At 39.1% G+C, this 17,571-nt stretch overlaps 1 protein-coding gene across 3 annotated transcripts in view; it reads right to left on the reverse strand.

Moving 5' to 3' along the window:
* Focad (focadhesin) overlaps positions 1 to 17,571 on the reverse strand; it is a 314,502-nt gene that overhangs the window by 168,906 nt on the left and 128,025 nt on the right. For all 3 annotated transcript variants that reach the window (XM_021160670.3, XM_029475892.2, XM_029475894.2), the window contains 3 exons: positions 1,786 to 1,890; positions 1,274 to 1,375; positions 627 to 757 (listed from right to left, as the gene is read on the reverse strand). In XM_021160670.3, the coding sequence (XP_021016329.1) occupies positions 627 to 757; positions 1,274 to 1,375; positions 1,786 to 1,890 (338 nt within the window). The remainder of the gene's footprint in view (positions 1 to 626; positions 758 to 1,273; positions 1,376 to 1,785; positions 1,891 to 17,571) is intronic.

Here is a 17,571-nt window from a genome sequence, read left to right on the forward strand (position 1 = left end):
GGGTGGGGAAAGGAGGAGAAACTTAAGCAAAGGTAGCTCTGCGTGTGCTATTTCAGGTTTAGTTCTTCAATTTATCCCTAATCTCTGTCATCATGTTTTCATAAAAGACTAGAGGACAAAAGGAAATTCAACATCATTTTCTTCCTTGATATATCATACTGTATGTAATACCATACAAGTCACAATTAGGCCTTTCCTACTCTAAGTGCTTAGGAAAATCTGGCCTAAGTAATATACTGTGGCACACATCTATAATCTCAGCAGTCAAAAGGCTGAAACAGGAAGATCATGAGTTCAAGTCCAGTCTGTGTGACCCAGTGAGATCACAAATCAAAAGCAAAACAAAGAACGGTTTATGACTACAGCCTACTGCTTAGTTGTCAGACATTTATATACAGAAGAAGAGGAAATGTCATATCATGACATTATAGTAACATGTATCATGCTACCATGATACTAAATTAGTACCCAGAAGAGGATATCAATATCCTACAAGACCCAATTTAAAAGGGAAAAACATTCTTGCTTTTGAAAAATAAAGCATCCGTTTGAATTACAAAAAGAAAAAAGAAGAATTAAGTGAAAAGTACCCTCTCGAGGCATGCATCCTAAAGGGGTCATCTTACCTCTGTTTACATATATCTCTGATGGACGCAGCTTTTGCAATCAGTTTTTCCCACTGGAGCTCCTTGCCCACAGAGAGGGAGGGCGCGTCAGACACGGCCATGAAACGCTGCAGTTCAGGGTACACACGATCCTAATAAAATCATTTCACACACACACAAAAATAGGTAATTTGCTAACTCGAGCTGAATAATCATTATCCTTTATGCAACATTTTCACCTCCAAATCTTTCATTTGCATCTGGAAATTATAACGTATCTCTGCTAATCAGCAGAGAATAATGCTGTTGTGATTATAGAGGCTTTCCTTGCAGACCTATGCATTGTTCATCCCAGAAAAACAAGTGGCCAGATCTCACCCTTTCTACAAAGCCTCTAATCACAACCTTATTTCTATTACTTTCCCATACAAACGGAGAGATAAATGTCAGAAGTAGTGCAATAAGATTATTCTATGTTCTCAATTTCTGAGACAAACACTAGCGCCTGTATTTACAGATCAAATACACCACAATAAATCAAAATTTGTCAAGGTAGTCATTGCTGATACCCACTGCTATTACCAAATCTGAGCAGCACTGCCACACAACCATTATTCTCCAGAGAAAAGAGCACATTTAATATGCAACAAGTGGATAGCTAAACTTACCTGCTTTTCCCACAGAGATGTCAACAGGCGCAACGTGACAGCTCTTAGTCGTGGTGTGGTCCCAAGCAGCTGAATTACCCGCAGGATCTGCCCTACACATACCTAGAAAAACATTAAACTGTCTTCATGAAGGAAGGCAACTTCAAGGTTTCAAAGGGTATTTGAAAGTCCTTGTTATAAGGAAAACCTGGCGTGCAAGCTTACTTACTTTGGACCATCTTGTGAGAACAAGAGAGATAGCTTGGGGAGGAACTAAGCAGCCATTTGGGAAGCAAAGGGCCTAACCTCAGAAAACAGCAAATGTGAAAACAGCGATTTTGAGATTTAAATGAATCCCTAAATTTATCTATAAACCTTAGCTACTATAAAACAAAAATAAAAGGGAAGAAATAATCTTGGTAAGATTAGGTCCTAAAATTTTATAATATGAAGTAGAAAGCAATACCAACCATTTAGGTTTCTACCCTCCCCAGCCAAAAAAAAAAAAAATTTCAGTCGATTGATATACTAACCTTGTGAACACCAAGTGTAGGCAAAGTATACAATATGTGATTGTATGATACTGGGTCTAAGGGTCTTCCCAACTTGAACATCAAAACTGGAATCAGATTTGGTACCTAAGACAAATTTAAAGGATATGTACATTAGGCCATGGTCTGAACTCTATGACTATGGATGAATTAGGTTTAGAAATGTCGGCTATTTGTTATTAATAGCAATTTCATACTAACACTAATATTCCACCTCTATTATAATGAACTTCAAACATGAGTTAAAGCATGTTTAAAAAACTATGACACCAAATAATAAGAAAGTTAATATATAGGCTACCCATAAGAAATTTATAGTTCAAACAGACAGTTAGCACTTAAGCTACACAAACAGTAAACAATTCCACATTAGATATATCCAATTAGGTTATTCTCATATGAAATAATTGAAATCAGGGTTCTACAAAGGAATTGAGCAACTTACCATGTCTCTATACACCCCTGTTTCTCTCTCTATGCATTATACAATAAAATGAAGAAAATCAATTTATTCATTGGTCTCAAGAATAAATGTTAAGGTAATATTTCCCACAATGATTCCATTCATTGAAATCCCAGCTAAAATTACTTGGTTGGGGTACTAATCTTAAAAGCAAAGGACGCTGAAAGCTAAAACTGTCTCAAATATCTGTACAACTCTATATATACACTGAAAGATATTGAACTATACAGTTTAAATAAGTGAACTGAATTTTATGATACTATAGCTTAAGAGGATACTTTAAAATTCAATTCGAGAACTGGGCATACATAGTTGTCTCCTAGAGATTGAAGTTAAGTCCCTATTGCTAAGGACACAGGACTCAAAGGATGTCGTAACTGATCTAAAAGCCTCTTCCCTGTGAACTAGCTTTCATAGCACCAAAAGGAGCTATGCAGGCTGCCAAAGGCAGGAAGCCGTCAATACTCCTATCTGGGGACTCTACAAATCATAACAATAGCCAGCATGGCCGGAGATCTCTGAAGGTGTAATAGTGGTACTCATGGCTTAGTGGTAACCAAAAGCTGCGAGGAGGGAAATCATGCCAGGTACTAGAAACTGACACCCCTACCCAGAGCTAGTCGAATAATGGGTCTTTGAGCACAAGCTACTATCACCTCTTGACTAGACTGACAAAATTCCCAACTGTATTCTAAATATATATCGTTCTTCCCAAAGGAAAATGGAGCCCTCATCCTTTCTCAAACAAGCTTCTCTTTGAAGTAGACAGAGACCAGGGCAAAAAGACACAACTGGTGACATGTGGAGAAGAGGTGATTGCGGTGTGCCCAGCCACACTGGATGTATCCAGACCACAACTCTGGTACCTACACCTCAGGAACATGGAGGGCGGGTGGGCAGAACTATTCTAAGAGCCAGAGAACTGGGAAATCTGCTGTAAGAGAGTGTCTTCTGGAAATGACAGAGAAGCTTCACTTAGGATCCTCCACAGTAAGGCTGCCTACACTTGCCTGAAGGACAATGTCAATATACATGTTAATGTGGAAAGGGGGACTCTCATGGGGATCTATCCTGAGAGAAGGAAATATAAGCAACTAACAGCTAATGAGAGAGAAAGTTCATTTTTCCTGGAGATGAGCCCCAACACTGTTTATCCAATAATCAGTCCTAAAATCAAATACATACTAACAACACTAAACGGACTTAGCAGGTTGTACTCATATATTTATACACATATCTATGTAGTAATAAAGAAAAACAATAAAGAAAATAAGGCACAAGTTTGAAAGCAGAGGCATGATGAAGTTGAAGGAAGGACAAAGGAGAGAAAAGATGCAATTACATTCTAGTTGTTAAAAAATTAACTTGCTTAGCTCTGAGCCCCATTTTTAATGGAGTTATTTGATTTTCTAGAGTCCACCTTCTTGAGTTCTTTATATATGTATATTGGATATTAGTCCCCTATCTGATTTAGGATAGGTAAAGATCCTTTCCCAATCTGTTGGTGGCCTTTTTGTCTTATTGACGGTGTCTTTTGCCTTACAGAAGCTTTGCAATTTTATGAGGTCCCATGTGTTGATTCTTGATCTTACAGCACAAGCCATTGCTGTTCTATTCAGGATTTTTTCCCCTGTGCCCATATCTCCAAGGCTTTTCCCCACTTTCTCCTCTATAAGTTTCACTGTCTCTGGTTTTATGTGGAGTTCCTCGATCCACTTAGACTTGAGCTTTGTACAGAGAGATAAGAATGAATCAATTCGTAATAATAATAATAATAATAATAATAAAGTTGCAAAAGGAAAAACACAAAATAAACAAAAGAGCAGGGTGCAATGTCATCCGTATCACAACCCCAGCACTGAGGATGCTGAGGAGGAGGACCACAGGTTTGCGTGCTAAGGAGGACTAGAGGTTTGGGGGCAACCAGGGTTATACAGTGACATAAAACCTGCCTGGACAAAAAAAAAAAAAAAAAAAAAAGCATGCTTTCTCAAAAGGACATGAAAAAAACTCTACTTAAAATAATGTGTGATTCTTTATATAATCCAAGCCTTTGCCTGATAGACCTAAATGAAATCAAAAACTAATCTTTCACACTCCACATTTCAAAGGCTTATACCCGGTATCTCCTTGTTTCTTCTATCTTAGAAACCCATTTTTTCTAAGCTTCTTAGAAGGCATTGACTTTAATTTCAGGAAGGAAAAATGTCCTCTTAACCCTACCACCAAAACGTGTGACAGCTAAAAAATTAATTTGCTAATGATCTTTGCCATACTGTATCACAGCAGCATATGGGCTTTGCTGGCTATAACCTCATAGTACATAGCCAGAATTCTTAAGGGTTTTCGCAGGTGATAGGGCTTCGCTGGAACAGAAACTCCATTGCTCACAGCTTGGACAAATGAAGGAAGACAATTTTTTGAACTGGCTTCTTATTTCCCACTTTAATTAAAAACAAAAGGTTATCTTAGATTGCCTTCAACGGGTCTCAATCAATTATCTCCTGTGTAACAGTTTCTACCAAGACACTCTGACAGATCCTTAGTTCTGGGAATGGCAATCAGTGCATTTAGTGGCATTTTATAAAACAGTGTATTTAATCATGTGGCTTTTAAACAAATGTTTTAATTATATTGCCAGTAGAGAAATAAAATGCGGTATTTTTGCCCTAAAAGTAGAGTTGCTTTAAGAGCTGTGGACCTCAAGAAACATCAGCCTTTTCTCTATCTGGTTCAAAAAAATATCAGAAATGTTTAAACTAAATTATCTTTGACTCTGTATCATCTATATCATTCTTAAGATATAATAGTCGACACTGTTGGTCTTCCCCCAGTACATACAAAGCAGAGAACTGCCTTGTCTGGCTTCAGTGGGAGTGAATATGCCTAATCCTATAGAGACTTGATACCCCAGGAAAAGGAGATACCCTGCCAGGGCACCCTCTCAGAGGCAAAGGGGAGGGAGGATAAGGAGAATTCTGTAAGGGGGGGGGCAACATTTGGGATGTAAAAACCAAAGTTGAAGAAATGAAAATATATAATTTGGGTGAAAAGACATAATATCCCATATTGGGTAGCCACTTAGGTTGGAGGGGGGAGGGGTGGTAAAAAGACATAGTAGCCATGTAGGTAGAAAGAATAAAGTAGAGATACACTGCACTAGAAAAGCCCAAATTAAGCACATCTATGCAAAATATTTTTCCCTGGAAGTATGGACCTCTGGTTTCCTACTGACACGTGGACATGTTATTTCTTTACCTAATGTCAGCGCCAGCTCTCATGCCTCCTGCTCTTCTACCTTCTGTTCTTCACAGAGAGAAACAACACAACATTTGGATTTACCTCTGAGTTGGAGTCTGCTGATCAATGAGCTCTGTCTACTACCTTGCTATCTGGCTTCATAAAACACAATGCTCTCTCTTTTCAGATTCAGAGTTCAAGTCTTTGATGAACAAACTTATTTAAAACATGGGATTCTGACAAAAATCCCATGACTACCAGCATATTCCTCAGCAGAACATTCATAAGCAAGAAGGAAGTAAATGCATATTCAAACTGCACTGTTACATGCATTTTATGTAACTATGTGCAATTAAATGCAATATTAAAAAGGGGGAATGTAAACCAAGAATACTGTAAGTAGCAAAACTACCAAAACACTTCAAATATCAGGAGAAAGAAAGGCATTCTCAGATATATAAAAGCTTAAATGAGATCAACACTAAACCTGTTTAAAAGGAAATGTTAAAAGAGACCTGTTGTAAATGAAAAGCAAGTACACTGGGCAGCAACACAGAACATAGGAAACTATAAAGCTTGCTGGAAAGGTAAACACATAGACAGCCAAAATCCTACAATATGGTAATGAGATATTTATCGTATAAAACACAAACAATTTCTTTTGCATTCCCTTAGTTGGAGATGGAGAGCGGGGTGCCACCATGCATGTGTAAAGGTCAGAGCTTAAACTGAAGGAGTCAGTGCTCTCACTCTACTCTGTGGGTTCTGAGGATCAAGCTCAGACCATCAGGCTTGGTGGCAAGCACCTTTAGCTACTGTGCCATTTTGCTGCCCCATATAAAAGTTTTAATTCTATTAAATGAGTTAAAAAGCAAAAACATAAATACTGTAGCTAAGAAATACATAGACACAGTAACATAAAAAGAAAAATAAAAAAGGGCAGGGTTTATATATTGATTGGCATTTATGTACACAAGTTATCAGCTGAAAAAGACTGATGCACCTAAATGATATTTTATATGACACCCATAGTAACTGTAGAGGAAATAACCATTAAAAAACACAAAAGAAAACAAAGAAGCAATGCAAGAATAAACACAAGCAAACAAACAAAAGGTAGCAAAAGAAGTGAAGCAAAGAGCTACCAGACAGACAGGAAGCAGTTAATAACTGCAAGTTCTGTCACACTACTAATTTCACTTAAGGTTAAGGGATTCAGCTCCACCCAGAAGACAACACAGCTATGGACAGCTAGATCCAGCTATGTAGATGCTGCAGAACACTTATTTGACACTCACTTGAGAGCTAAAGGCACAGGGCCAAAGGCAAAGAGATACCCTACATGAGTGGTAATCAAGAAATAGTTGGATCGCTTCTCGGCCTTTTGGCTAAGATCAAGTGAAGAAATAGTTGGAATAACCAAACCCATCAAGCAACAAAAAAAATTAGATTTTTAGATCATAAAAAAGTGAAAAAATAATAAAACTAACATGTGACCTAGTAAACTCACTTCTTAGCATTTGTCTATAACAACTGAAACGAGGGCTACAAGAAGATGTTTACAGACTCATAATCACTGCAGCATTATCTACAACCACCATTCACAATTATTCACAACAGAAACAACAGAGATGTGAACCACGGCCGTGTATGGATGGGTAGAAGAACACAGTGCTGTCTGTCCTACTCTGCTTTAAAAGAGAAGGAAAGCCTATCACATGGAACAACTCAGCTGAACTTTGAGGAACTATGCTAAGAGAAGCAAGCCAGGCACAAAGAACACTTATACAAAGAACAGAAAGAAGCCAGACTCTTCCAGCAAAAAGGAATAGCGGTTTTTAGTAGATACAGCAAGGAAATTTGATACAGGGCTGCTCTGTGGAGATAGAGCATCAGTAATCAGCAGTGAGAATACTCCTGAGATCTACTGTATAGCAACTTATAGTTTGCAATGTTACACAATATTATATATTATGTATCTACTGTATAAGAACATTCATATAGTTAGTAGTAGTATACTTAGAAATCAGTTGACATCGATTTCACGCTGTTAATTTTTATCACCCAGAAAAAGAGAATCATGGATTTGTTTGTTAAGAGTAAGAAAGGCTGGGCATCATGGTCCTGCATTTATATCCAGGACGCAGAGGCCCAGGCAGACGGATCTCTGTCAGTTTGAAGCCAGTCTGCGATATAGAGTAAGTTCCATAACAGCCATGGATACATCATTCCATGTCTCAGGAAAAAAAAAATGTCAGAAAGATTTGCAGGCTTTGTCAAGTTCATTTAACTATTTTATTTTCCATATGATAACACTGAAGCCCAGAGGCATCTTCGTTTATTTGTAGACACAGAATTATGAGCATTCATGCCTCAATGTACTCTTCCATTCTTTCTTGGCACAGTGACAAGAAACAAAGATTTTAGACTGTCTATTACAGGAATATGAAGTTATCATACAGACGTTCTACCATTAAAGAAAAAAGGCAAGTGAAACACAAGCCAGCATTTCCCTGGAACCAAGAACATTAAAACGGGGGTATAATAATTTTACTCCAAATTCCAGGAAAAATATACATGATGGCAAACCTTCAACAGGCCACACACACACAATCTCTGTCATCAAATATGAGACTATACAATGCTTACAACTAGCCCTCATTTTTAAGACATAAGGAGCACACTTATTACTAAATGAAAATATACAAATAAACACATAAGGAGAAAGATTACCAGTGAAAAGGAATGAAATCATCCAACAGAAGAGAGAAGCAGACACAACACAGCATCTGTTTCTTTTCAACTTTCTAAACTTGTGTCACCAACACTAGGCCAAAGCCCCACAGAGGTGCACTGATGATTCATATGTTACTTGAATCCTTGTGCTGAACCGCCCCGGGCCAGTGAGGCTAAGTCTCTGAGGATCAAAGGGTATCCCAAAGACCTACATGGGGAACCAGGGAACTCCTAGTACTTTAGTTCAGGAGTGGTGCAAACAAAGCAGTACTCATTTCTAGCATGAAAGCAAAAGAAACAAGAGGTGATGTTTACAGTTAACCTAAGCAAACACAAGTACAGCAAGGGAAACCTCCTGGTGCTGTCTTAGCATCTGTGCTCACGTGAGCCACATGTGAGAGAGCTACAACTCTTCCTCCCAGGTCTTTGCCTTCCCTACAGAAGTAACATGGACATGGGCATTCCCTCGTGCCCTTGCTTTCAAGTGCATTCACTCAATCACAGTCCATGCCATCATTTCTCCAAGGTCAGATGGTGAGGAGAGCGTTCTGCGCCTTGCCCCACCTGCACTCCACAGTAAGCCCACAGCTTTCTTACACAGGCTTAGACATCTTTGAATTTAACAAATGCTGGTCCAGTTTTGCCTAAAACTTGGTCCTGTGAAAAATGGACCTAATTCTATGTATGCAAATTTCTTTGCCACTTCTCAAAGACTATCAAATAATAATATGTACAAGATTATAAATAAAAAGATAAAACAAATTTTATATCACAAGAAAGGGAATGTGCTTGAATGGTGTCTATAAGCATAGGCATAAATGAATCCAAGAATTTTTAATACTTAAACGGCCTTTGAAAAAATCCTTTATTTGAGGGGTTGGAGAGATGGCTCAGTGGTTAAAACAACACTTGTTCATGCAGAGGCCCTGGGATCAGTTCCCAATGCCCACATGGCAGCTCACACTATCTGCAACTCCAGATCCAGGCTAACATCCTTGGCTACCAGGCCATGTACATGATGCATATACAAATATGCTGACAAAACATCCATACACATGAACTAAAAACTTAGTTGGATGTGTTAGTAGCATACATGTGTACTCTCAGCTACTGGAAAAATTGAGGCAATAAAATCTCTCAAATTCAGGAGCTATAAACCTGGGAGACACACACACAATCACACAATCACTCATTCATTCTACCAAAAAAGGACATGATATACAATTAGGCTTTTTAAGTTTAATTAATTCGTTCTTCCTCAATTACTTGACATTTCTAATTATAGCATCTGCTTATTGCTTAAGTAATTCATTGGAAAGTGGCCTACTGATAGGTAGTGAAAAGCTGATTATTTCCTCCACATATAAAGAATGTATAAGCACCAAAAGTAAGGTAAATGTGGTATAATTTTACTTTTCTGAGATTCAATTATAGTTACATCACAACACCATCATTAAGCAAATCGTCTGAAGCAGTGGTCCTCAACCTTCCTAATGCTGCAACCCTTTAATACAGTTCCTCATGTTGTGGTTACCCACAATCATGAAATTATTTTGTTGCTACTTCATAACAACAATTTTACTTGTTATAAATTGTAATTTGAATATCAAATATATGCAGACTATCTGAGATTCAGAATACCTGATATGAAACCCCTGTGAAAGGGTCATTCCAGCATGCCATCACCCTACTCCACACAACCCTTCCACCCTGACATGGGTAGTGACGCAGAATCTCTTGTGTACTATATGGTGACATCACTTGTAAATTAAAAAATCCTATGGCCTATAGGAAAGGGTATAATTGAAGGTGTGACATCCCATAGGCAGAAAGAATTCCAGAATAGAGCCAATCATGGCACTGGCCCAGGGAACATGGGGTAACCAACTAAATGGAAGAACTTAAATTAGAATAAATTGAATAACACATTATATTCTGTTCAGGAAATAGCCAAAGCTTATGGCCTAGGTATCTATAAAAGTACTTTAGAGTCAGAGTCAGGACGCTGGAGCTGGTAGGAAAAACTCGATTTAACATAAGGACCCACGTGTTTAGAATCAAGGGTCTAACTAAACTTGTCTACTAGACCATATACATGGTGCATATACAAAAATGCAGACAAAATACCCATACACATAAACTAAAATCTGTGCTGGTTAGCCATTGGGAGTCATAAAGTACACGGGAATAAAAAGAGAGACCAATAAACAGGCCAGACAATCATCTTTCTATGGGCTACAGCTCACTAGCCTTATTCTAATCCAGCTTGAGTGCCTGATCTGCAGTGACTTTTCCAAGAATGAGTTATGTAACACAATCCATCACCTACACACACTGTAGCATATTTGAAGTGACAAACTGAAGCTCAAATAGAGGTGAGGACTGTGTCAAAGCAATCTACCTCCAAGACCACGGTGGCTGCCACTGAGCCCTACAAGGCCAGCAATGTCATCTATTCACCTTGTCATCCTCAGTCCTACGTACAGACTGTACTTGTAACATATATAAATGATCCCAAAACTCTTCTCGAGCTGCCTGAATTCCCATCAGCAAAGTGGATCCTGTATTAATGCTGCAATCATTTTCTCTATAAATGGGCATTAAAAGCCTACCATATGCAAAGTCAAGTACTTAACAGTATGATAATCAAATTAATGTGGAACCAGAAAATTGTACCTGTCAGATAAAGGGTACAGTAATGTCAAAAGCAGACAAGCTCAGATTTGAACATATAAATTTCCCAATATATCAGAAAATAAAGTCAACAATGCAGCAGCTCCAAGAATCACTGCACACTACTGTAAGGTGAATTCAGATAGTGGATCAGTGGAGGGATTTGAGAGGTGCTGGCTATCCCCCAAAACAAATGTGACTTCCTGGGAAGTCTTCCTACCTTCTGGCTCCTGACTATCTATCTATTAGCATCAAAGGACCTACGGACACACACACACACACACACACAAATATGACAAGAAGTTTAAGCCATCAGAAAAATTGGCTGACCACATTGTGAAAATGTAACTACTGAAGAAGAAAAAGGAATATAATAAACTTTAACTCTGCCAGTTGCTAACATTTTGATAACTGAATTCCCAAAGCCATTTATTTCCATCCATGAATAAATACATCTTTTCTATTTCTACCAACTGAGCCCCTCCTCAATGGAGATCTGATTGGTAGAACTGAAGTTAAAGGCCAATAATCTCTAGGTAATGTATAGCATGAATATTTCTCCTCTCAATTACAGAAAATCAGGTACTGCTACTTGTGTATCACTGGGAAAGTGTTTCCTGTCAGAAATGGAACCAAGGGTGTAAAACTGAACCATGGGGGTATAACTATGCACACACAACTAAGTGAACAACTACATACTAAAGCCAGAGGAACTCGATATTTTTTATTTTAGTACAAAGAGAGAGAGAGAGAGAGAGAGAGAGAGAGAGAGAGAGAGAGAGAGAGAGAGAGAGATTGCTCAAGGAAACCATAAGAGTCAAGTCAACTTCCTAGGGTATAGAAATGCAGCAGAGACTAACGGTGTAACCTAACCTTACGCTAGGACTGTAAGGTGCTACTCCATACCTCAGCAGTGAAAAAAATAAGAATGGGTCAGCAGTTTGCTAATGGTTCAGTCTGACTCCAATCCTTTCTTTCCTACTTCAATGATAACGACATCAAAATGGAACTTTTGCACACCATACTGTGACTCTATAATGTCTTACCTACTACTAAGGTCCACAGGAATGATGGTAAACAAATAACCTGATGAAAATGTTACACTAACCAAAATTCATACAAAGACTCAAGTAACAGTTAACTTTTCTAAAGACGAGAAAAACCACCTGGAACCCTGGGTGTGTGGGGTGCTGATATAAATCTCTGGAAGCAAAGAGCAACAATGAAGACTGAGTGTACAGCCTGAAGTGTACACTGCAAAGCACTGCTAAGGAATGACAGGAAACAGATCTGGTATGCTCTTCTCTTGCATCATCTTCTGCTTCAGGGCAAACCATCAGACTAGAGACAAAATGAGCATTAGGAAGATGATGCTGGCATCTATGACAGGCATATGATGGGGGTGGTTGATAAATTAATCAATGGGAGGTTTAGAAAAGCCAGTTAGCAACCAGGGAAGGGTAAACCAACAGAAAAAGTAAATCCACATGATTTTAGAAATTAAACCTAATGAATTATTTTAAAGAATTTAGAAAAATGTAAGGCACATGAGCATGCTCCTGAGACAGGTAAGAACTGACTGAGCATTGACAATGAAAGCTTTCCTGGAGTATGTTAAGTTCTGCTGTGTGGCAAAATGCCTCTGTCAGTCAACTTAATGAGGAGGGGGGTATTTTGGTTCATAACTTCAGAGATTTAGTTCATAGCCACTTGGCCCTGTCACTACAGACGTACAAGGAACAGTACATGATGGCAGGAATATGTCATCAAGGAAGTCTGTTCACCTCATAGCCACCAGAAAACAAAGCCTGAAGGGATAGGGAGACTGCCAATAGCCTACTTAAACCTGCTAACTGCTCCTCTTCTGAGTTTCAACACTTCCAGTAGTGTCATAGGGGCAATCAGGCCTTGAACAAGTTGGGGAATTTGGGAGCCACTCTAGATAGAAACTATCACAATAAGAACTGATATGAATTAAGAACAGCACCCAGCAAAAAGAATAAAGCTAAGCACCTGGCCAGGAAGACGCAGATTAGACTGGCAAACTGAATTCAATCCCAGGAGCTCACATAAAGGTGAAAGGAAAGAACCTATTTCGAAAATTGGTCCCTGTCCTCTAAAAGCACACTGTGGTACATGCACCCATGTGTGTACAAATGAACAAACACACACACATTACCAGCCACTGATTTAATATTCCAAGAAAGAAATGGTATAATTTCTTAATATACAGACTCCTACCCCAGTACAAAAAGGGAAAACACATAAATCTGAAACATAAAAACAAAAAAAGGATAGTGACAAGGATGCAGGAAAATGGCCTGGTTAGTAAAGTGCTTGTCATGCAAGAAGAAGGACAAAGAACTCAGTTCAAGCCCCACCCACCATGGAAAAAATGTCAGATGGCACAGAAATACAATATCAGTGCAGGATCTGAAGGAGACCTAACGCTTATAAAAAGGCCATTCTAGCCAAATGAGTGGGCTCTGGGTTCAGTGAGAGACTTTGCTTCAATAATGGGAAGTGACACCCAAGGCTGCCCTCTGCCCTCCACATGCCCATGTGCACCTCCCCACCTATAGATATATGCACATAAAAAGTTAATAGGAACTATGAGAACGTACAATCTCATTATGGCTTATAACTGCAAATTATAAGATGACTGATTGTATTGTATATTAAAGTTTTGATGTACATTCAAATTATGCAATATAAGGATATAGTAAAATAGACACATAATTCTGGGAGAGCCTGTGAGTGCCTGTAACCCTGCCGCAAAGGTAGACAAGCAGATACCTGTCCAGCTAGCCTCGCCTACTTGGTAAGTTTCAGGTCTGTGAGAGACTCTGCCTCAGGTAGGTACATACATACATACATACATACATAAGTAGGTAGGTAGGTAGATAGGTAGGTTGGTTGGTAGATAGACACATACATACATGATACATAGATGACAGACAGACAGACAGATAGATAGATAGATAGATAGATAGACAGATGTAATGATGTGCCTACAAAATAATATCTGACGTTTTCTGCACACATGTTCACACACAAATACTCTCACACACACATACATCATTAACACATATACAAAGCCCATCTCTTGTCTAGGAAATGCTTCAAAAATAACATCTCAAACTTAGAGACTGGAGAATAGCATGGATTTCAGACCTCTCATAAGTAAGTACAGAACACTAAGTTTCTAGACTGTTTGCGCTTCTCTAAGTATGTTTGAAATCTTTCATGATCAAATGTTTTGTAAAAGCATTCTAGTCCAGGGCTCCCTAAGGAAAGTAGCTGCCTAATAGTCATGAGCCCTATAACCCATGGAGAAGTGCCTCAGAGTGCCATGCACTTATAACCCAAACACTGAGAAGAAATACAGGCAGAACCTGTGGCTCACAGTTCAGGCAGTCTGGCTGAACAGTCAAGCTCCAGTCCATTGAGAAACAGGGTTACGCTGACCTCCACACACTTGCACATGACACATTGTGTGTACATGCACACACACAAATGCATAAAATGAGTTTCTGATCTAGTATTCTCTATATATGACTGAGTATTTTTAAAGATATGAGAAATCTAAATGTAGGAGACAAAATTTCTCAAAAAGTAATACATACAACTCCATGTATTGTTTCTATGTCAGAGTATATCAAATATGTGAGACAAAATTAAAACTATCATATTAAAATATGATAGTTTTGTCATATTGCTTCTCTGTCTTCATCTTGGATTTCCAAGGTTTATCATGTTCTCTGTCCTGCATTACCTTGTATAGACTCTGTACTAGCTGGTTTTGTATGTCAACTTGACACAAGCTGGAGTTGTCACAGAGAAAAAAGCCAACCTTGAAGAAATGCCTCCATGAGATCCAGTTGTAAGGCATTTTCTCAATTAGTGTTCAAGGTGGAATGGTGGTGGTAGGGGGCGCCATCCCTGGGCTAGTAGTCCTGGATTCTATAAGAATGAAAGTTGAACAAGCCAAGGGAAGCAATCCAGTAGGCAGAATCGCTCCATGGCCTGTACATCAGGTCCTGCCTCCAGGTTCCTGCCCTGTGTAAATCCAGTCCTGACTTCTTTTGGTGATGAACAGCAATGTGAAAGTATAAGCTGAATAAACCCCTTCCTCCCCAACTTGCTTCTTGGTCATGATGTTTTGTGCAGGAATAGAAACTCCGACTAAGACATGTTCCTTCTTATAACCTGGGAGTTCAACCCATAACATTTACAGACATGGAAAATAGAGTTTAGGGAGTCCAGTTTTGATCTTTTTGGGAAGAAATCACTCTAATTACTGTATGTTATTCTAACTTTAGCCCTACGTTGATTTTGGTCTACTCTAGGACCTAGCTACTTGTTCACAACAGCTGAAAATGATGTGTATCATAGACAGGAGCTGTGTTCTTTTTCTTGTATTTGCTCAGAACTATAATATATCAAGTCCTCATAATTAGGAGCTGAAATGTACTCAAGATGAATTTAAAAAGGAAAAAGTCTTAGAAAATGTAGATCTGCCACACACAGACACACACAGACAGACAGACAGACAGACAGACAGACACACACAAACCAAAAACAAAAACAAAAACAAAGAAACCCCCCCCAAAACAAAAAAACACTTACCAGAATTCCAACCTGTTCTCTGTTACTTTCTGAACACCATACCTTGGCCATTATTATCCTGCCAGTGATGGTGCTACATGCCTATAATCCCAACACCGTTCAATATGAGGAAGAGCTTGATGTTCAGTCCACCATGGTTGTCACTTTACTTAGATCAGCAATCACCTAAGAGTCCCAGGTGTGAGCAAATCTGTTCAGCACCTCCTGGCATGATGTCCTCAGAAGACCCTCCCCCAGCAAGGGTGACACTTTCCAGGGGCAGCCAACATGGCTGCTTACCTTGATTCCTGGTGGTGAACATATCATATAACCCATTGCTCCCATTCCTTTCATTTTTTTGTTAACATCAGAACCAGGTTTCTTTGACTTTCCAACTTGAACAGAAAATGCTAGCTATGCAGGAATGCCCCAGGCCTTCAGAATCAGGCTGAGACTGCTGAAGTATCCTGTTTTGTGAACTGTGCAGATATAGGATTCTCTGCCTCTCCAGTGATTAAGCAACATCCTGGCTTATGCGCCTACTGTGAAAGCTAACCTAAATTATTTCTTTTATATAATAAATATTCATTATATTTTTTTTTTGTTCCCTTCAGAAAACCCTGACAACTACAGTTTCCAAGTTTAAGGATACCCTGGACTACATAAGAGAATCCTGCCTCAAAAGAAAAGAAAATACTTTTTTTTCAAAACACACACACACATTGGTTCTTGATCATTAAGTTTCTAGTCTCCTAGAAACTAAGAGCCTACTCCTAGACAGGGGAAATCAATATTAGAAGAGTATTTCTAAACACATATTCTACATTTACGTTGAAGAAGAGCACACGCTGGGGATTTTCAGTGGCTCTATATTGTTTGACCCAGTGGTCATCATGATATGTAACTTGTTGCTTGACACTTTCTTCCAAATGGAAACCTTCCTCTGAGAAGGAGGAGATGGCTCATAAGACACTGAGAGTAAACACATGTCACTTGTCTGGGAGAGTCACAGGGTGAATCTAAGTTACCCAGTAATCACATGACTATCAGCTGCCTACAGGCTGCATGACATCTCTGAGGTTGCAGCTTTTATGACGCATTGCCAATGTTAGAGTGGGCTGTTCAGAGATGCAGCTGATTTTGAGTCATCCAAGATTTCCAAGTAAGCCCTCACGTACACTTCTGTAACTAAGCCCAGTAGAAGTTCAGTGACTCACCACTTTGGATTTGGGTGCACTTCGGCCTGTCACGGGTTCCCTTTCTGGGGTGAGATGTATGTGTTGCGTCTCTCCAGGAAAAGTCTGACACACAACATGAGTAAACACTAAAAGCATAGTCAACTTAATTGAGATGTCTTGTAAGAGTAAAATATAAAACATCTGGAAGGGCTTATGGATACCAATCCACAAAATATTTCAGCAATTTGGGCTTTTTGGGTTTTTTTTGTTTTTTAGTTTTTTTCGAGACAGGGTTTCTCTGTGGAGCCCTGGCTGTCCTGGAACTCACTTTATAGACCAGGCTGGCCTCAAACCTCGAACTCAGAAATCCACCTGCCTCTGCCTCCCAAGTGCTGGGATTAAAGGCACGCACCACGACCGCCCAGTGAGCAATTTATTTTTTACTAAATTTTGAATATTTCAGATGTACTAGGTTATATAAAACATACTGTTCAATGCTGTTTTATCCTTTCCCCACCTTCTAAACTATGCAATCATAAAGATTTTGATGTGAGATGTATGTGTGGGTGTAAGTCAGAAATCAGTGTTGGAGATATACCTTGATCACTCTTCATCTTATTCTTCAGACAGGGTTTCTGACTGAACCTGAGGCTCACCAAGTTGTCCAGACTAACTGGCCAGCAAGCCCAGGGGTCGTCCTTGCATCTGCCCCCATTAGCACACTGGTAACAGGTGCTCATTGCCACATTTGGAGTTTACTGTGTGCTAGGGATATAAGTTCCTGTCCTCGGGGCTTTGTGACAAGCATTTTTACACGCTCCACAGTCCCACTGTTGAAAAACACCATTCTTAATCTCCTCGCTTAATCTA

This window comes from Mus caroli, unplaced genomic scaffold (assembly GCF_978045245.1).
Source record: "Mus caroli unplaced genomic scaffold, Mus_caroli_1 scaffold_6, whole genome shotgun sequence".
Classification (NCBI taxonomy): Eukaryota; Metazoa; Chordata; class Mammalia; order Rodentia; family Muridae; genus Mus; species Mus caroli.